At 36.3% G+C, this 21,550-nt stretch overlaps 1 protein-coding gene across 1 annotated transcript in view; it reads right to left on the reverse strand.

Moving 5' to 3' along the window:
- Positions 1–14,882, reverse strand: part of CNTN5 (contactin 5) — a 473,778-nt gene extending 458,896 nt beyond the window's left edge. Inside the window, exons 1-2 of the mRNA XM_063094835.1 lie at positions 14,876–14,882; positions 13,671–13,892 (exon numbers count right to left, since the gene is read on the reverse strand). Of these exons, the coding sequence (XP_062950905.1) occupies positions 13,671–13,892; positions 14,876–14,882 (229 nt within the window). The remainder of the gene's footprint in view (positions 1–13,670; positions 13,893–14,875) is intronic.
- Between the last annotated feature and the right edge of the window lie 6,668 nt (positions 14,883–21,550).

Genomic DNA, 21,550 nt, shown 5'->3' on the forward strand with positions numbered 1-21,550 from the left:
GAAAATAAGCCATGTCAATTACAAAATTCAACCCAAAATGCTGAGAGTAAGAGGCAACAAATTTGTAAGTGAAGGAATCTTCCAAATTTCAGAGGCCAGTGCTAAATGCCTGGGTAGATTTAGAAGGTTTTGTAAATTGTCGATGGTGTTTACCATTGAGGCAATTAAAGAGATCCAAAATCACGTGCTTAGCCTTAGTAGGAAATAATTTGCTTTAAATGCCTCTAAGGAACGCCATTTTCCACCTGAGTAGCATTTGTAGTCTGTGAATCTCAGAGACATGCTCCCCATTAGTAAAAGTCTGAACTTTGTAGTCGAAATCACTCCTAATCCAGACTGCTCCTCTGCAAAGAAGATAAAATATCTTAACCTCACCATCTCATCACAAACAGAAGAATGAAATGCACCCTACACATAGTTAAGTTTACTCCTACTAAAACCATAACAACAAAAAGATGAAATCAATGACCAGTTTATTGGCTCTTCATTTATACAGGGAGAAACAGGTAGAGTACAATGCAGTGGTGGTTAATAGTCCTTGCCTACATCCAAATAAATACTTATTCTGTAGGCATTAAGGGCTAACTCATAAGAGCTTTCAATTAACCATGAGAAATTCCAATTTAAACCTTAGTCAATTTTTAAAAATCACTTAAGGTGCTACTCCTTGTATTCAAACTACTTTAGAATTATTTTTTTTGTATGCATCTTGCTGAAATTCCATTTTTATTTTATTGTTTATTTTAATATTTATTATTGTTTATTATTGTTTATTTTATTAATTTTTTTATTGAGACATATCATTTGTACATATTTATGGATTGCAGAGTTATATTTCAATACATGTATGCAATGTGTGATAATTTAATCAGGGTAATAAGCATATTCATCATTATAAAACATTAATTTTTTTGTGATGTGAACATTTGATCTCTTCTAGTCATTTGATAACATGCAGTAAATCATCGTTAATTATAGATTCCTGGGTTGACTCTATACTAATAGAACTTTTTTTTTTCTATTAACAACTTAGTTGTTTTTTTTTTTTTTAAACAGATTAAAACAAACCAAAAAACCAAGTCTGTGGAACATTTGCATTAATACAATTTGAAGTGATCAAAGCCATTATCCAAAATGACCATATCAGGTTGAAAGAAGAATAGTTACTGAGGATTTCTCTAGTTGCTTGACTACAATGAGCCGTACTCTTTCTTCCAGGTACTTTTCAGTTTCTCTTCTCCCCTTTATGAGTTTAGCTCAAAAATTTTTCATCATTTACTATTTTCATTTCCTCTCTCAATCAAGTCTCAATAACTGACTGTTGTGCCTTTTTTGAGTATTCTCAGTCACAGAGCCATAGTCTGATCCTGGGAAATAACAAGGCATGACATTTGAATTCTGAGTGCCCAATATGGATCTGTCCACAATGCTCACAACCAGGTTTTCACTGTCATATAAAGCAGGAATTCTGGATGTAGCCTTTTTTTGTACCCCTTGGATGTAACCATAACTATAGCAGATTATCAGATTAAACAATAGCCAAATATTCAAAAGAAAGTAAATTAGAACATATATTTCCACTGTTCAGGTCACTGAAAATTTCCATGCTTGTTTAATTTTATTACCTGATAGTATCTTTAAAGGAATAGGGCTAACTGAAATGTAACCAAAACTTCCTCATTTTGTGGCAAATCACACTTATTAAACATCAAAATACTTTCACTGAACTTGCTCTAAATGGAGATAGCTTTTGATGCTAAAGTGGCCTAACTACTATGGGAAGAGATTCGTTGAAATTAGGCACTTTGATGTTTGCTAATTCTGAATGAATATAGAATACAGAAGGTGTAGATATTTTCCATGAACGTGGGAATTCCTTTACAATAGCGCACATTTAGATGGGATTTGTCATTGTCCAAGTGGAATGCTTAATCAAATTTAATATGTGTTACTAAATTTCATGAATGTGACCACTGGAGATAAAGATACATAATTTTAAATTATGCACATTCTCTTGGGTGTAGTAAACAATTGTTACAAGAATCATTTTATTTAGTTCTCCATATCTCTTGCTTAAAATTGGATAAAAGCTTCTATGATTATTCATGTGTGAATAAAAACTATTTTATAGTTTATTCATTGACACTTGGCCTTGGTCTATGTAATGAAATGGCATAAGATACTTGCAATGGTTTCCCGCCAAAACTCAGGTTCAAATTTATTCCCATCGTAACAGTATTAACAGGTAGGACCATTAAGAGGTGATTACACTAGTAGAGCTCTGCCCTTATTAATGGACTAATGCCATTATCTTGGGAGTAGGTTTGCCCCCACACACTCCCTCTCTCTTTCTCTCTCTCTTTGCCCTTTCTCCTTCCACCATGGGATGACACAGCAAGAAAGCCCTTACCAGATGCCAGTACTTTGATATTTTACTTCCCAGACTACAGAACTGTGAACCAATAAATCTTTATTCACTATAAATTACCCAGACTGTGATATTCTGTTATAGCAGCACAAAATGGACTAAGACAGGACCTTATTATTAGTTTGAAAGGAATAAAAAGCTGTGACATAAAGTTTCATATGCTCTTTATTTCAAACAGCTCTTAAAATTAGCTATTTATGTTACTAATTTAGTACTGGACCATAATTGTACATATCTCTGAAGGTTTATAGAAATATTAATAAAATATTGTTTCATTTCAAATAGAAAGCACGATACATATGATTGTACTGCACAGTCATAATGACACTTACCAAAAGGGTTTTCACATACTTTAAAAGCTTTAGAGATTAAAATGATAATAACTGTCTGGAGATCAATTAACGTGCAGCTTGCATACAGTAGGGCAGTGGCCAATGTCTCTTATTGAAGGATACAAAAAGCAAACACTCTCAGTTTATTAAACCTTTAGTGATAATGGCTTATGTTCATTGTAGTAATCCTATTCTAAATAAGTTATTCACTCATCAAAGAAAAATAAACGAGAGATGCATAAACATTCAGATTCCAAACATCCAGAAAGCATTTTGAGTATTGTTACCATCATAATGTAGGGAAGTGTGTCAAATTGTATAAAAGGGTTATTCAAGCTATTTTTTAGAGCCTATTCTTTCATAAGCCTGGGCAACTATCTGTTAAAATGTTGGAAACCAAGTCATGTGTCAGTTATCATAGGTAAATATTTAGTTTTTATAAAAGTGTTTCTGGGATGAAACAAATGCAACAAAATTATATGATATGACCATATACTGCTCATGTTTCTTCTGAAATTTACTCTAACAATTTAGTCTTTTAAATTATACCTGTTTAATTTAGATCCTCATGGTTGGAATTTTGTAGTAGATTTAGGCTATTGTTCATATGGTGAAAACATCCCAGGAGAAACAAGACAATTAACTGTAATAAAACTTAGAAAGAATCAAAAAAGATTGCTGTTTTGACCAAATAAACCTATTGGAGAGGCTTCAGTAGTATATAAGGGAGATTGACCATCATCTTCTCTTTATTCCTGTTGCTACTGTTTTCCTCCAATTACCAGATTTTCCCTTTATAAGTATGATAGCATCCTATTGACCACCTTTACCTCCCTCTTGCCATCAGAGTGACGATGATGATGATGATGGTGATGGTGACGATGATGATTTTAAATTTGGATGTTCAGAGGTACCTCAGGCAACTTCTGGTAAAAAAGATTTCTTGGCTTAATGGAGGCTTGCTATTAACTTAGATAAAATGTCTAGACTCCTTAAGAAATATGTCTATTTATAATTTCATGGCAGTCACTCGCACTTGGATACAAGCATTATGTACTACATACAGTTCCTTAAACCTGGAAGTGTTTTCTCTTGCTCTATGCCTATGAACATACTTTTTCTTTCATCTGGAATGCACTTGTACAAATCCAATCTATTTTAGATTCAGTTTTACCTTCTCAGTATAGCTTCTCATGATGATACAACACAGGTTAGGTTTGAAGCCCCTCTTCTGTGCTCCCATAGAATCCTGTACATACCTCTATCGTGATAATTATAGTAACAGATAGTGCACTTTGTGTTTGTGCGTGTGTATGTGTGTCTCTCAAAAACTGAGCACAGGAGGGTACAGACACATAAAAGATGTGGCATTGGGAAGATGAAATCAGGCAGACACAGCTTCCTGACTGCGAACTAAATTAAGCTGTTCCTGAGCTCAGTGACTGAATCTCAATATCCCCTTCAGTACTGTGGGGTAGGTGACTCAAAATGCCATTACAAGATCTGCTTCTTATTTAGAGCTAAGAGGCACCAGGTGGCAGCGACTATAAACTGGTTGAAATTAAGAGGTAAGCAGAGGGAGAGAGGGGAAAATAAAATAAGTTAAAATGCTTCTATTTCATGTATGCCTGAAAAGCAAACTAAAAATTCCAACACAGATAAGAAATTCTAATGCCGAAAAAAAAAAATCAGTCTATACTAGGTAAAATACATTTTAAACTCCTACCTAACTCAAGATTTAAAATAAATATGTTTAGGATACTGAAACATATAAATGAAGAAATAGATTTTGTTAAAATGAGTAAGCAATTATAAAACACAAACAAGGGTAGAAATGAAGTAGAAATAGATAGATGCAAAAAAGACTTGATAAAAAACCTTGAAAATAAATTACAGTCTACTAAAAATTCACCCAATGTAATACATCCTAGAGATTTAAAGATACTTAAAATATATGGAAGATGAAATGACTGATACATATAAAAAAAAAAAAAAAGAACTCTCACTCCTACACCCCCCAAAAGAAAACGAAGTAATTAGTGAAGGAGAAAAATTTTCAGGAGAGAGAACAACATTTTGCACATTTGAAAAGAAAGATGTGGGCTGACCGGTTAGGTCAGTTGGTTAAAGCATGGTGCTGATAACACCAAGGTTAAGGTTTCGGATCCCCATACCGGGAACCAGCCAACTGCCACCACCCAACTCCCCCCATCACACACACACAAAATTCTTTTATAAGTATTGGGAGGATAAGTAAGGATAATTCCACTTTCAAAGACTACAAATTAAAAGTGTAAAATATCAAGAATTAAAAAAAGAAGACTTACATAGGGCAGTCTATTTACAAAGGAATGGCAATTAGCTTGATAACAGACCTCTCACCTGCTACAACAGAGGCCAGCAGGTGCTTAAAGTGTTAAGGGCAAATAACAGTCAACCTAGAATTTCACATGTTAAACTATTTATCATTCAAGTGTAAAGGCAAATAAAGATATTTTTAAACATATAAAAACTAAGACTGTTTACCACATTCATATCCTCATTATTGTAGGATGTATTTCATCAAGAAAAAAAGTGAAAAAAGCGAGAAGGATTATTATAGAAGAAATTATGACTATAGATTCTGATGTTATGGAAAATATAATTAAATATTATATAGTGATTTAAAAACATATTTTTCTTAAAAAGGGTAAAATGAATACAAGAGAAAGCAATAAGTACTTAAGGCATGCAATTATATCATGTTTGAAAAAATAAAATTATTTAAATTTACACTTGGGAAATTTCTTAGCGAAGTACACTAATGATAATCACTAAAATAATAGACTAAGTTGATAGTAATCACTAGAGGAACAGGCATGTAACATATAAAATCTAAAACAACAAACAGGATTTAAATTTAGAAAACATGATCTGTCCAACAAAAGGCATGGGAAAAGAGAAAGCATTCTAAAGAAAGAAATGAGCATGACAGATACTGGATAGTTTTAACCAAGCTTTTTCTGTTTTTCTCCTAAGCACACAGCTAGCTGTTTATACAAGTAATTATGAGCAAGAAATAACAGACAACAGATATAGAGCCATGAGGCTCTAGATAGCAGATCCAACAGACACAGATCATAAATCAACTATGCTTACCTATGTTATTATTTTTTAGGAGACAAAAAATATAGGAAATCTAGAAACAAACTTAAAAAAAGATGTGAAAAATATTTAGGACAAAAATTAAAACATGTTATTGAAGGATTTGAAAGTTTATTTGAAAATATATGTGAGAGAATGTTTTAAAAATCAGTGCGGAATGTTTACATAAGTAAATATAGTACTCCAAAAATAGAAAAAGAAATAAAATCAGGCCATTACCTCATATTATATACAAACACAATTTCATGTAGTTTAATACCCAAATATAAAAATCAAAACTTAAAGTTGGAAGAAAATAAATGAATATTCAAGTTAAGAATAGTTTTTAATTAAGATACGAAAAGTATATACCACAAAGGAAAGTATTGCTATTTCTGATTACACGAGGGTACTTTAAAAAGTTCATGGAAGGACTAATGTTATCTTTTAATTCTATTTTTCCATGAACTTTTTGAAGTATCAACATATTAAAATCAAAAACTTCTGCTCAATGAAAGATACTACTGACAAAGTATAGAGATAAACCAAATGCTGAGAGATTTTGCAATGCCTTTAACCAATTAGTGACCATATGATTTGTAAATTTTCTACAGATGAATAAAAAGACAGACAAACATCCTAATAGAAAAAAATTGTCAACATATATGGATAAGCAATATACATGAGGAAAACATAATGTCTTATATGCACATAATAACATTTCAATTTCACTAGTAAAGGAAACGCAAAATAAAAACACAGTAAAATGAAATTCTATACTCAAGAGACTTGGGAAAAATGATAGGTTGGTGACAACATGGAGAAATGGAAACACTCATACAATGTTGGTAGAAGTGTCAACTTCTTTGGAAAGCAATTTGACAATATCCAGAAGAGTTGCAACTGTACATATCGTTTACTATACAAATTGCTCTTCTAAAACATGTATAGCACAATTGCCAATAAGACATGCAAAAGAACATTAATTTGACATTGTAAAAGCAGAAAATTAGAAATAATCTAAATTCTATTAAAACGAGAATGGATAAATAAATTATAATATAGTCATATGGTGGTATGCTTTATAGGAAATGAAATTAACTTAGAATTGCAGATATCAACATAGATGAATCTCAAGGATATAATGTTGATCCAGAAAATGTGGATCATGAATGATACACACAGTATCATTTATATAAGATTTTCAAAGATTAGAACATATACTTTATAGATTTAGACACATATAGAAATAATATTAATAAATGTGAATGACAAGGTTAATATCATGGTTCCTCTAAGACTAGGAACAAGGGGAAACAATCTGAGCAAGATACCTAGGGGCTCTCAAATTTTATGTCAAAATAAAAAACACTGGAGAAATTTGGCAAAATATTAAAATTTAATAAAGCTGATATATGAGTAGGCTCAGGAGACTTCTATAAAATTATTTTCTTTATGTTTTAAATATTTCATTGTGGTCAGTAGAATAAATAAAATATAATAATACATTTAATATAAACTATTTGCAAATAAAATTGGAAGATTGGAATTTTCTCTCTTCTACTTGAAGCATTTGCTTTTGTTTTGTTTTTTAAACGTTTTCTGCACAGCATCTGCTAATGTAACAAATAGAACTAAAAATTGGTACAGAACATGAGTGGTGTTCAAAAAATTTATGGAAAGATTTATATTATCTCTTCACTGTATTTTTTCACGAACTTTTTGAAGTACTCTCATATAAAGGAAAACAAAAAAGGAATGCAAAATCAAGATCTAAATTTAAAAATCTTGGCTGAATATAGGGATTGGCTGCCTAGAAAAGAATAACAACCTGTTGAGACGATGGCAAGATGACACAGAAAATTAAAATAGATAAAATGTATTAAAAAAACTATGAAATTGTGAGAAAAATCCTCTGTAGAAACTATAGAGGTATGGTAGGGATAACAGAAACGATACCCCAAAAATAAACAAGGTTGTGTATTTATTACCTCACAGACTTTTGGGTCAGGAAACTGGATATGGATTAACCTGGTCCTCTGGCTCTACGTCTTTCACAAAGTGGGGGGGGGGGGGGGCGGTGGCAGTCTCGTCCCAAGGCTCACATCAGATGGATCCACTTGTAAACTCACTCACATAATTATTGGCAGGATTTGGTTCCTGAAGATTGTTGGATTGAGTGCCTCAATTACTCACGGGCTGTTTGCCAGAGGCAATTCTCAGTGGCCTCGCAATAGGGTAGCTCTCACCTGAGCTGACTTCCATTAGCATGAACAAGCCAGAGAGCAAAAGGCAGCAAACAAGATGGAAGCCAGAGTCTTTTGTATCCCAATGACTCAAGTCGTATCCCATTATTTTTGGCATAATCTATTCTCCAGAAGCGAGTAAATACTTCAGCCCATAGAGAAGAGGAGGGATTACACTGTAAATACCAGAAGATGGGACTCATTGTTAGCAAATTTGTTTCAGTGTTTTTGTTTGTTTTGTGTTGTTTTTTAAGAAGTAAAATATCAGTAAATTGAAGTCGTCTGTCTTCCCATCCTGGTACTAGTTCCCTGCTCTCTTTCTCCCTTTTCCTCAGAGGTAAGCACCATGGTCAACGTGCTATCTCAAGTTCATGTTTTAAAATGACACCACATAAATCTAGCTGTAAATAGTATATATTATTTTTAATTGTTTTACATAAATGATACCATATATTTTTTTTATTGGTTATGAATATTCATGAGATACAAAGCTGATTGTCATCCCTCCTGCCCATGATATGGGGTCCAGATTCATACTGGCAGCATGCCCATTACCACAAATTGTATTTGTACCCCATGTCCCCCACCCAATTATCCCCAACCTCCCTCCCCCTCCTGCTTTCCCCCCCACTCCACTTTGTAGCTCTAGGAGTGTTCTCTCCCTCTGCAAGTCCAACACACCACTGTGGTCTTTCTTTCCGTCCTTCTTTCTTTTTTAGTACCTACATATGAGTGAGTACAATGCGATATTTATCCCTCTTGCTTTGCTTATTTCACTCAACATAAGTTTCTCCAGGCTCACCCATGTTGTTGAAAATGGGAGTATTTCATTGTTTTTTATGGCACAGTAGTATTCCATGTTGTGTATATACCACAGTTTCCTTATCTGATCATTCATCGATGGATGTTTAGGTTGGTTTCATATCTTGGCTATTGTAAACAGAGCTGCGATGAACATGGGAGTGCAGGTATCCCTTCGACATGATGATGTCCATTCCTCTGGGTATATACCAGAAGTGGGATTGTTGGGTCATATGGAAGATCTATCTGCAGTTGTTTGAGAAAACTCCATACTGTTTTCCATAGTGGTTGTACTAATTTACAGTCTCACCAACAGTGTAGGAGTGTTCGTTTCTCTCCACACCCTCACCAGCATTTGTTATTCACCGTCTTTTTGATCATAGCCAGTCTAACTGGGGTGAGGTGGTATCTCGATGTAGTTTTAATTTGCATTTCCCTGATGACTAGTGATGTTGAGCATTTTTTCATGTACCTGTTGGCCATTTATATGTCTTCCTTTGAAAAATGTCTATTCAGCTCCTTTGCCCATTTTTTAATTGGGTTATTTGGTTTTTTTACTGTATAATTGCTTGAGTTCCTTGTATAGTATGGATATTAATCCCTTGTCAGATGCATAGTTAGCAAAAATTTTCTCCCACCTGGTTGTCATTTCACTCTGTTGATTGTTACCTTTGCTGCACGGAAGCATTTTAGTTTGATATAGTCCAATTTGTTTATTTTTTCTTTTGCTGCTTGTGCTTTTGGGCTCCTGTTCATAAAGTCTGTGCCCAGACCTAGTTGCTGGAGTGTTTCACCAATATTTTCCCTTAGTAATATTACAGTTTCGGGTCTTATACTTAAGCCTTTAATCCATTTTGAGTTGTTTTTAGTGTATGGTGAGAGATGCATTGTAGTTTCATTCTTCTGCATATGGATACCCAGTTTTCCCAGCACCACTTGTTGAAGAGGCAGTGTTTCCCCAATGTTGATTTTTGTTTCCTTTGTCCAATATCAGATGGCTATAAGCCTGAGGGGGTGATTTCAGCGTTCTCAGTTCTACTCCACTGGTCTGAATGTCTATTTTTATACCAGTACCATGCTGCTTTGGTTGCAATATCATATTATATGTAATATTTGGGATTTATCTTGTTCACTCACCATGATATTTTGAGGTATATCTAGTTTGTTTTATAAATATATAGTCTGTTCACTTTAACAGTTTTAGTTTTCTATGAATAAAAAACTACAATTTATGTATCTATTCCCCTTCTGATGGACATCTGAGTTGTTTGCAATTTTTGCTATTAAATATATATTGCGGTGAACATACTTTTTATTTCTTTGAATGTGAGTGGTAGAGTTTTTTCAGGTTGTATATCCAGAAGATAAATTCGTTCCCTAAATTATACTGCAGACTGGGTTTTTACATTTCTCAGAAAAATCTTGCCTCCATCTGCGGTAATTCTTGACTTAACTTTGAGCAGGTTGGGCATGACTTTCTATTCAGGCTCTTTTAGTTTTCTTATTTTTCAAAAGAGCATGTCAGCCTCAGGTTTCCTCTCTATTAAGGCTAAAGGGAATTACCTGACAAAAGCCATATGTCAGATTCTGTCAGAGAGAATGAACTCAAAGTCACATCTAGGCAAGGTCTACGAAATGCTCAGATGAGAAAACAATAGTTATGGAAGATTTCTTGGAAAGTACTCAGACTATCTGTTCTTCCTGATGCTCTAAAATATGGATTAAACTAGATTGGCAGAGGACTTAAATTATCTTAAATTGGTTCCCAGCCTGAAACCTTGCTAATCAAAGTATAATCCACAGACCAGAAGCATTAATATCACCTGTTCACTTTTTATAAATGGGATTATCTGGCCCTATTCCTGATCTTTGAAAGGAGATCTATATTTTAACAAGATAACCAAGTATATATATATATATAAAGAATGAGAACAGTTCCAGAGAATAACTTCTCATTTTGTTTCTGTTTGAGTTTCTTCTGCCTTTATTGAAACAGATGAAACACAGTATTATGTATACAGTAAAAATAATGTTCAGGTCACTGGCCATTATATCAAATAATAAACTCTTAATGAGAACCCTCCAGAAAAAATGTCTTATCTTAGTGTCAGATATAGTTGTGTTTCTACTGATTAACTATTTCATTTTAATGTTTGAAACACTGCAATATATATAACTGACCAAACTTTCTTTATCCCTGGCTGCTAATTACCCAAAATGGGACTAGCCCACAGCAGTTATACAAGCAGGTACAGTAAATACTTTAATCTTATGCGTGGCTCCATCTTATGTCCCAGTGTTGTTTTCATCATTTTCATGTGTTTTAATTCATATTTTCTAATTATATTTTTTTTATCATTGTGAATGACCTTAACTTCCATTTGGAACAAGAGAACAAAGGACTAGAACACTAACTGGTAGCAAATCATACCAAATATGAGAGTAGCACCAAGTTCTGATCACACAATACATTCTACCTTGATGTCATAAAATAATAATGTCTAAAGAATGCAAATACCAACACATCTCTGCCTGATTGGGTCTGGAAATAGATTTAACGTTATGGGAATTTTTAAACTTATACTAAGTATATTAAAAAATAAAACATATTTTTAGGGTGCTAATTTCATGCTGAGTAAAATTTAAATGTCAACACCATGAGATGGTGCCCTACATGGCAACAGTTGGTATAATCATGAGGAATGAGTTGCCGTGTGCCTGGCACCACAACCTAATTTGACATTTCTGGAATCTTTCTAAGTAATTTAGTTCTTGCAAAATGTATCTTTGAATGTGTAGTCCTTCATCAGTCACAACTGAAATGTAGTTCAAAGAGCATTGGTCTTAAAATTAGTAGATATGTAAATAAAAATTGGCCATACCACTTATTAACAGTGTGATCTTGTGAAAGACACTTATCTTCTCCTGAGTTTGCATTTCTGAAGAATGCAGTAACAATATACACCTCACTTATTTGTTGAGAAAGTTGAATGGAATAAGCTATATAAAAAGGACTATATGGAGCCTTATAACATCTCTCTGACTGTTATTTAAACTTGTATTTTTTTTTGTATATACAAAAATGACAGAGTTAAAGGACATCTAGAAAATTTAGTTCAAGCTGTAACGTTAATAGCTGCAGAGTAGTCTTTAATACAACAATCACAATAATACATCGAACTTTCAAAAGAAGAGAACAGAACTGAAGCTACTCTCCTCCTTTCCTTTCCTTTTCGAAGGGAGGAATTGGTAAAGGGCTGTGAAAATTGATTACATTGTATAATATTGAATATACTAATTATCCTGGTTTGATCATCACGTATTGCACACAGGTCTTAATATTCAAGGCTGTATTCCATAGATGTGTACAATCAACTGTGTTCCAGCATGTAGGGAAAATATAGGATAATGGTCAGGATCCCTCAGATGTTCAGAATCATGCTGAGCATGACCCAGTCTGTTTAATGTAAATACGCACACTGTGCACTCAGGTGTTCCTTGGTTATTGTCTGATGTAATTGTGCATGTGTGGCCAGGTGTTCTTTGTTTATCTGACTTGCAAAGAATAAAGGACATAGGTCTCTGATCCAAAGTGTACTCGGGATGCCCCAGGAGGCTACTAGGATGGCTGCTGCTAGCTACCTAAACTTGCATCTGAATAAAGTCTATTAATATTTACCCACAGCTCCCAGGAACATGTTTCCTATTACCTAGCTTGTGGACTTGCAAGTGAGGGGTTTGTGACCCAGTCTGCATAATGGATTTGAAGGGTCTCTGAGCCCTAGCCCAACATAACAACAACAAAAATAAATAAATAAATAAACAAATAAATAAATAAATAAAGAAGGTACTTCTACTACATAATACCATTTTAAAGAAAAAAAACCATATCTTAGTGTCGAACACTTAGATTATTTCTTATTTTCTTGTTATAAACATTGCTAAGTATATCTTTGTGTTTCTACTTATTATTTCCTCAAGCAGAATATACTTCTAGAAATAAAACCAATGGATTAAAGGATATGACACTTTTAAGGCTATTGATTTTGATTGTCAAATTTCTCTTCAAGAAAAATTATATTTTTACTTTCATACTATGAGTGTATTTAGTCTTTATTCTAAATCAGGATTGGTATTGAATGTAGTTAAATAATCATTAAATGCAGAAAAATTCTTGAAAAACGTTTAGAGCACAACACTAACTGAAACCAAATGGGCCTTAACATTCCCCTTAGTTTTATAAACATTAGTCGGATTTCTTTGTGACTACAGTTTTCTGACCTCCCTTTTCTTAGAGTATTTACTTTAGAAACTTGAAATTGTAAATTCATTTCCTGCTCCTCTGAGATGTAAATCATCTCCAGTCTCTTGCCATTTTTATGACCTAGCAATGTCTGTGTTGGGACCTGGGAGCTATCCATCTGAAATGTAATCATCAAGAAATGTAGGATCCCTGTCTCCCAGTCTCTGTGAGTCTCCCCTCTGTGAGAGGATCCTAACTTTGATAAGCACCAATTAATAAACACAAATGGCCTGATCACATTGACCAATATCTTCTTTAACATCCTCCAGTTTTCCACTAGCTCACTCTAGCTCTTAAAAACTCTTCTGCATTCTGATTTAGCAGAATTGAGTTCAATCTCTCTTTTACGTTGCAATCATCTTGACCTCTATTGCAACAGTCTTGCATAAAGTCTTCCTTGCCTGTGTAAGTAGGTGCAATTTTACTTTGACACTTACCATCTTGTTTGAAGGCATCTGAGGAATGATAAAGATTGATGGGGGAATAATAATGTTGAGCTGCCCCTCGCCAGCTGGGTGAAGAAACACTCAGTGTCCCTAACGAAGGACTGCTGTATCGTGGTCTGGTCTTTGAGCCAAAGAGAGATGAAGATGAACGCTTCTTAATTCTTAGCAAAGCAGCATACGAAGTAGGGAGACCAGGAAGAGCTTTGGAATATTCTGTAGAAAAAAATAATAAAAGTGTATTCTTAGGAGACTGGTTTATTTTTTCCTATGAAGATTGCTACTTCTGAAGACATGGATTAAATTGTTTCTTGAACCAATTTCAAACTGCCGTGAGAGTGAAAAAAATAAAATGTTACTTTTATATTTTTTAAGATTTTCTGAAAATTCTGCTGGTTATGATGTTGGGCTTCTGCAATGAAGAAAAAAATATGAAGGAGAAAGGGAAGAAAGGACAAGAAAGTAAAGAAGAAAAGACAAAAGAGGAAGGAAAGAAGAAAGGAAATAAGGAAAGAAATAAGCAAAGTAGGAAGAAAAGACATACAAAACCTCAAGCCTTATACTTTAGCAAGAATATTTGAGAATTAACTTTTTTGAGTTTGCCTTAATATCACAATATCAGTTCACATATATTAAATCAGTTCCTTCTTCATTATTAAAAACATGGAAAAAACCCCCCCACAACATTCTCACTTACATTCTGTAAATATTGATGAGATCTTCATCACCTAAAATGTATCATGTAGTGGAAATGTGTCTTATGCAGCACATCTGTTTTGAGAAGGATGTAAGTTATACCTCACGTTCTTGAAAAGTAGTCAAATTCACTATAGATCATAAAAAATTGAAGGAAATTTATTTTGTAGGTTTTGTTACACAGATTATGTAGCTTAATATTATTAAGTGACTATATTATTGTGAAATTCCCACTTTTATTGATTATTGAGATATGTCATATTTTACTATATTTCCCAAAGTGTTTTGTTAGAAAAGATATGTATAGTGACTGAGTCTGAATTTGCTAACTCTCCTTTGTGTCCACAGGGGAGAATAAGTTTAGTACATATCTCTTAAAGTTTTTTTTTTTTTTAAATTTTATTTTGTCGATATACATTGTGGCTGATTATTGCTCCCCATCACCAAAACCTCCTTCCCTCTTCCCACCCCACCTACCCCCCAACAATGTCCTTTCTGTTTGCTTGTCATATCAACTTCAAGTAATTGTGGTTGTTATATCTTCTTCCCCCCCCCCCCCGGTTTTGTGTGTGTGTGTGTGTGTGTGTGTGTGTGAATTTATATATTAATTTTTAGCTCCCACCAATCAGTGAGAACATGTGGTATTTCTCTTTCTGTGCCTGACTTGTTTCACTTAATATAATTCTCTCAAGGTCCATCCATGTTGTTGCAAATGGCAGTATTTCATTCGATTTTATAGCTGAGTAGTATTCCATTGTGTAGATGTACCACATTTTCCGTATCCACTCATCTGATGATGGGCATTTGGGCTGGTTCCAACTCTTGGCTATTGTAAAGAGTGCTGCGATGAACATCGGGGAACAGGTATACCTTCGACTTGACGATTTCCGTTCCTCTGGGTATATTCCCAACAGTGGGATAGCTGGGTCGTATGGTAGATCTATCTGCAATTGTTTGAGGAACCTCCATACCATTTTCCATAGAGGCTGCACCATTTTGCAGTCCCACCAATAATGTATGAGAGTTCCTTCTTCTCCGCAACCTCGCCAGCATTTATCGTTCAGGGTCTTTTGGATTTTAGCCATACTAAATGGGGTTAGATGGTATCTCAGTGTGGTTTTGATTTGCATTTCCCGGATGCTGAGTGATGTTGAGCATTTTTTCATATGTCTGTTGGTAATTTGTAAATCTTCCTTAGAGAAATGCCTACTTAGCTCTTTTGCGCATTTTTTAATTGGGTTGCTTGTTTTCTTCTTGTAAAGTTGTTTGAGTTCCTTATATATTCTGGATATTAAACCTTTGTCAGATGTATATTTTGCAAATATTTTCTCCCAGTCTGTTGGTTGTCTTTTAACTCTTTTAATTGTTTCTTTTGCTGTGCAGAAGTTTTTTGGTTGATATAATCCCATTTGTTTATTTTTCCTTTGGTTGCCCGTGCTTTTGGGGTCGTATTCATGAAGTCTGTGTCCAGTCCTATTTCCTGAAGTGTTTCTCCTATGTTTTCCTTAAGAAGTTTTATTGTTTCAGGGTGTATATTTAAATCCTTAATCCATTTTGAGTTGATTTTAGTATATGGTTAGAGGTATGGGTCTAGTTTCATTCTCCTGCATATGGATATCCAGTTATCCCAGCACCATTTGCTGAAGAGGCAGTCCCTTCCCTAGTGAATAGGCTTGTTGCCTTTGTCAAAGATCAGATGGCAGTAAGTGTGTGGGTTGATTTCTGGATTCTATATTCTATTCCATTGGTCAGTGTGTCTGTTTTTATGCCAGTACCATACTGTTTTGGTTATTATAGCTTTGTAGTATAGCTTAAAGTCAGGTAGTGTTATGCCTCCAGCTTTATTTTTTTTGCTCAGCATTGCTTTGGCTATGCGTGGTCTTTTATTATTCCATATAAATGTCTGGATAGCTTTTTCCATTTCTGAGAAAAATGTCTTTGGAATTTTGATGGGGATTGCATTGAATTTGTATATCACTTTGGGTAGTATGGACATTTTCACTATGTTGATTCTTCCAATCCAAGAGCATGGGATATCTTTCCATCTTCTTGTATCCTCTCTAATTTCTCTCAGCAGTGGTTTGTAGTTCTCATTATAGAGATTTTTCACCTCCTTGGTTAACCCAATTCCTAAGTATTTTATTTTTTTGGTGGCTATTGTAAATGGGCAGGCTTTCTTGATTTCTCATTCTGAATGTTAACTATTGGAGAAAAGAAATGCTACTGATTTGTGTGTGTTGATTTTGTATCCTGCTACTGTGCTGAAATCATTTATCAATTCCAGCAGTTTTTTTGTAGAGGTTTTAGGCTGTTCGATATATAGGATCATGTCATCTGCAAACAGGGACAGTTTGACTTCATCTTTTCCAATCTGGATGCCCTTTATTTCCTTCTCTTCTCTGATTGCTCTGGCTAGTACTTCCAACACTATGTTGAATAGGAGTGGTGAGAGTGGGCATCCTTGTCTAGTTCCTGTTCTTAAAGGAAAAGCTTTCAGCTTTTCCCCATTCAGGATGATATTGGCAGTGGGTTTGTCATATATGGCTTTAATTATGTTGAGATACTTTCCCTCTATACCTAACTTATAGAGGGTCTTTGTCAAGAATGAGTGCTGAACTTTATCAAATGCTTTGGCAGCATCTATAGAGAGGATCATATGGCCCTTGTGCTTGAGTTTATTAATATGGTGTATCACATTTATTGATTTGCGTATGTTGAACCAACCTTGCATCCCTGGGATGAATCCCACTTGGTAGTGGTGAATAATTTTATGTATGTGTTGCTGTATTCTGTTTGCTAGTATTTTAGTGAGGATTTTTGCATCTATATTCATCAAGGATATCGGCCTGTAGTTTCCTTTTTTGGTTATATCTTTACCTGGTTTTGGTATCAGGATGATGTTTGCTTCATAGAATGAGTTTGGGAGATTTGCGTCCATTTCAATCTTTTGGAATAGTTTGTAAAGAATCAGTGTCAATTCCTCTCTGAATGTTTGGTAAAATTCTGCTGTGAATCCATCTGGTCCTGGGGTTTTCTTTGTTGGGAGCCTTCTGATAAGAGCTTCAATCTCCTTTATTGTTATTGGTCTGTTCAAATTTTCTACATCTTCATGGTTCAGTTTTGGGAGCTTGTGTGTCCAGAAATTTATCCATTTCCTCCAGATTTTCAAATTTGTTGGCGTATAGTTGTTTATAGTAGTCTCGAATGATTCCTTGTATTTCAGATGAATCAGTTGTAATATCGCCTTTTTCATTTCTAATTTTTGTTATTTGGGTCTTCTCTCTTTTTTTGTTAGCCATGCTAATGGTTTGTCAATTTTGTTTATCTTTTCAAAAAACCAAGTTTTTGATTCATTGATCTTTTGAATTGTTTTTTGGTTTTCAATTTCATTCAGTTCTGCTCTGATCTTAATGATTTCTTTCCGTCTGCTAACTTTAGGTTTGGATTGTTCTTGTTTTTCTAGTTCTTTAAGGTGAAGTGTTAGGTTGTTCACTTGCCATCTTTCCATTCTTCTGAAGTGAGCATTTAATGCAATAAATTTCCCCCTTAATACTGTTTTTGCAGTATCCCACAGGTTTTGGTATGATGTATCATTGTTTTCATTAGTTTCAATAAATTTTTTGATTTCCTGCTTGATTTCTTCTTGGACCCCTATGTCCTTAAGTAGAATGCTGTTTAATTTCCATGTGTTTGTATAGTTTCCAGAGTTTCGTTTATTATTAATTTCTAGCTTTAATCCATTGTGGTCTGAGAAAATACATGGGATAATTCCAATTTTTTTGAATTTATTGAGACTTGATTTGTGACCTAATATGTGATCTATCCTGGAGAATGATCCATGTGCTGATGAGAAGAATGAATATTCTGAGGTTGTTGGGTGGAATGTTCTGTAGATATCTGCCAATTCCAATTGGTCTAGAGTCTTGTTTAGATCTTGTGTTTCTCTACTGATTCTTTGCCTAGATGATCTGTCTAATATTGACAGTGGGGTGTTCAGGTCCCCTGCTATTATGGTATTAGTGTCTATTTCCTTCTTTAGGTCTAATAGCATTTGTTTTATAAATCTGGCTGCTCCAACATTGGGTGCGTACATATTTATGATTGTTATGTCTTCTTGATGGATCAGTCTTTTTATCATTAAGTAGTGTCCCTCATTATCTCTTTTTATGGTTTTTAGTTTAAAGTCTATTTTGTCTGATATAAGAATACCTACTCCAGCTCGTTTTTCTTTTCTGTTTGCATGGTAAATCTTTTTCCATCCTTTCACTCTTAGTCTATGTGAATCTTTATGGGTGAGGTTGGTCTCTTGTAGGCAGCATATAGTTGGGTCCTGCTTTTTGATCCAGTCAGCCAGTCTGTGTCTTTTGATTGGGGAATTTAAGCCTTTTACATTAAGAGTTGTTACTGAAAGGTGTTGATATATTCCTAGCATTTTATTGGTTGTTTGGTTGTCTTAGGTGTCTTTTGTTCCTTGCTTTCTGATTTACTGTTTGGTTTCTGTGTTTGTTGGTTCCTTAGGTTGTAGATAGCATTTTTGTTTGCTTGTTTTCTCTTCATGAATGCCATTTTTAGTATACTAGTGGGTTTTGATTATTCTTGGGTTTTTATGGCAGTGGTAGTTATTTTTCAGGAACCAAACCCAGTACTCCCTTGAGGATTTCTTGTAAGGGTGGTTGTGTGGTAGTGAACTCCCGCAGTTTTTGTTTGTCTGAGAAATATACTATTTGCCCTTCATTTCGGAAGGATAGCCTTGCAGGGTAGAGTATTCTTGGCTGACAATCTTTGTCTTTTAGTATTTTGAAAATATCATCCCATTCCTTTCTAGCTTTTAGGGTTTGTGATGAAAAGTCTGATGTTAGCCTGATTGGGGCTCCCTTATAGGTGATTTGACGCTTCTCTCTTGCAGCTTTTAAGATTCTCTCTTTGTCTCTGAGTTTTGCCAATTTGACTATAACATGTCTTGGAGAAGGCCTTTTTGGGTTGAATATGTTTGGAGATCGTTGAGCTTCCTGGATCTGAAGATCTGTGATTTTTCCTATACCTGGGAAGTTTTCTGCCACTATTTTGTTGAATATGTTTTCAATGGAATCTCCATCTTCCTCCCCTTCTGGAATACCCATGACTTGGATATTTGAGCGCTTAAGGTTGTCTGATATCTCTCTCAGATTTTCTTCAATGTCTTTGATTCTTTTTTCTTTCTTTTTGTCTGCTTGTGTTATTTCAAACAGTCCATCTTCAAGTTCAGAGGTTCTCTCTTCAACTTGGACAAGCCTGCTGGTTAAACTCTCCGTTGTGTTTTTTATTTCGCTGAATAACTTCTTCAGTTCAGCAAGTTCTGCTACATTTTTTTTCAGGACATTGATTTCCTTGTACATTTCCTCTTTCAGATCCTGTATACTTTTCCTCATTTCATCATGATGTCTAGCTGAGTTTTCTTGTATCTCATTCAGTTTCCTTAGAATTATCACTCGAAATTCCTTGTCAGTCATTTCAAGGGCTTCTTGTTCTATAGGATCTAGAGTTTGAGATTTATTAACTTTTGGTGGTGTACTTTCTTGATTTTTTGTATTTCTGGTATCTTTTTTTTGATGTTTATTCATTGTGGCAGGGGGTTTCACAGTCCACCAGTTTGAGACTATTGACTAACTAAGATGTTGCTGTGGTTGCCAATTTGGTATGGCTACCTCCGTGAGTGCTCTGTTGGCCTCTAGTGCCTTGTGTGTGTGGTTGCCTCGGGTCTTGGGCCTCTCCGGGGAGCCACCTTTCTGGTCCGCTTGTACTCTGCTGGGCTGCTGGATCACGTAACACAGGGTGTGTGATCTCTGTTGAGTTTTCATTTCCCGTGCAGGACTTCACCCTGTTCCATGTGCTTTGGCCCAGGCTGTTGGATCATGCAGTGGCGACCCCACAGGGTGTGTGGTTTCTGTCGGGTCTCTGCCTGCCTGGCCGCATGTCTCCCCACTCTGTGTGCACTGGGCTGGGCTGGGACGTGTCTTCTGCAACCCTCCTCTATCAGCTGGGCCTTCAAGACCCTGCTCTGCACCGCCTCGCCCAGGAAGTCTACCCGGTTTCTGGTAGGCACAGACGACCGGTTGCTCTGTGTGCCTTTGTAGCACTGTGTAGATCTTTCTCGGGACTTGTTCATCTTTGTATCCCCCTGGTATAAACCGAGTCTAGCGCCCGCCTGCAGTCAGCTCTCCAGCAGGTTCAAGCGGACATGGGAACTCTCCTACCACACTATTCCCAACCAGATATTGGTTAGGCGTTTTTCCGTACTGGTGGCTGCAGAGATGGTATCTGCCTCCAAGTAACAGGAAGTTTACCGGGAGCCGGAATCCAGGGTGTGGTGGAGTGACAGTCGGCCCAGCCTGTACTTCCTTGCCCTCCCGACACTGGCCGGGGACGCCCCACGCTACCAGCCCCGCCAGAGAACCGCGGAGGGAGTGGGAGGGGAGGCTGGCCCACAGGCCCCGGGAAGCCCCGCGCCGGGGCAAGCAAGTGGGAAGGCTCAGTGAGGAGCCGAGCCGGGCCGGAGCTGCCAGCTCCTGGGAAAATGGAGGCAGCCCCGGGCCGGTGAGTGGCCCGGTAATGCAGGCGGAAGCCGGGTGGGCGTCAGCCCCCCGAGCAGGGCTGGGCCAGGGGTCACTCACAGGGCTGTGCCAGGTCGGGCGCTAACTCTCTGCCTCTGGTTTGTCGCCTTCCCCGTTCTCGGCCGCCGCCGCCTCAGGCTGCTCGCTCGGTCCCGTGGCGCGGCTCGGGCGCTCCCAGGAATCTTCTTTTATGCCGGCCTGAAACCTCAAATCCTGAATAGGGCAGCTGGCCGCCTTCAGCGTGGCCCCTGTCTCCGGGATCCTGTCTGTATCCACAGCAGCCCTGGCGCGTGTTCCCTGTTTAGAGACTCGCTTTTGCAGCTAAGAAACAGTTCTTTTCCTGCTCCATTCTTCAAAGCTGTTGCCTGTAAATGAGGCAGCCTCTCCTACCGAGGGCAAAGTGGCGGTCAGCCGCCACGACCGGCCACCAGCAGCGGTCCTCCCTTAAGAGACGGCAAGAGGAATGTCCACAAGTTTCCTGGCTGCCTGAGGCCCAGTGGCCACCTTTTCCACCTCAGCTACTCCGCGCCAACCTCCGCAGCCACCGCGATCTTGAAACCTCTCTTCCATATCTCTCAAAGTTTTGAA

Source organism: Cynocephalus volans, chromosome 4, assembly GCF_027409185.1.
Source record: "Cynocephalus volans isolate mCynVol1 chromosome 4, mCynVol1.pri, whole genome shotgun sequence".
In the NCBI taxonomy this organism is placed as follows: Eukaryota; Metazoa; Chordata; class Mammalia; order Dermoptera; family Cynocephalidae; genus Cynocephalus; species Cynocephalus volans.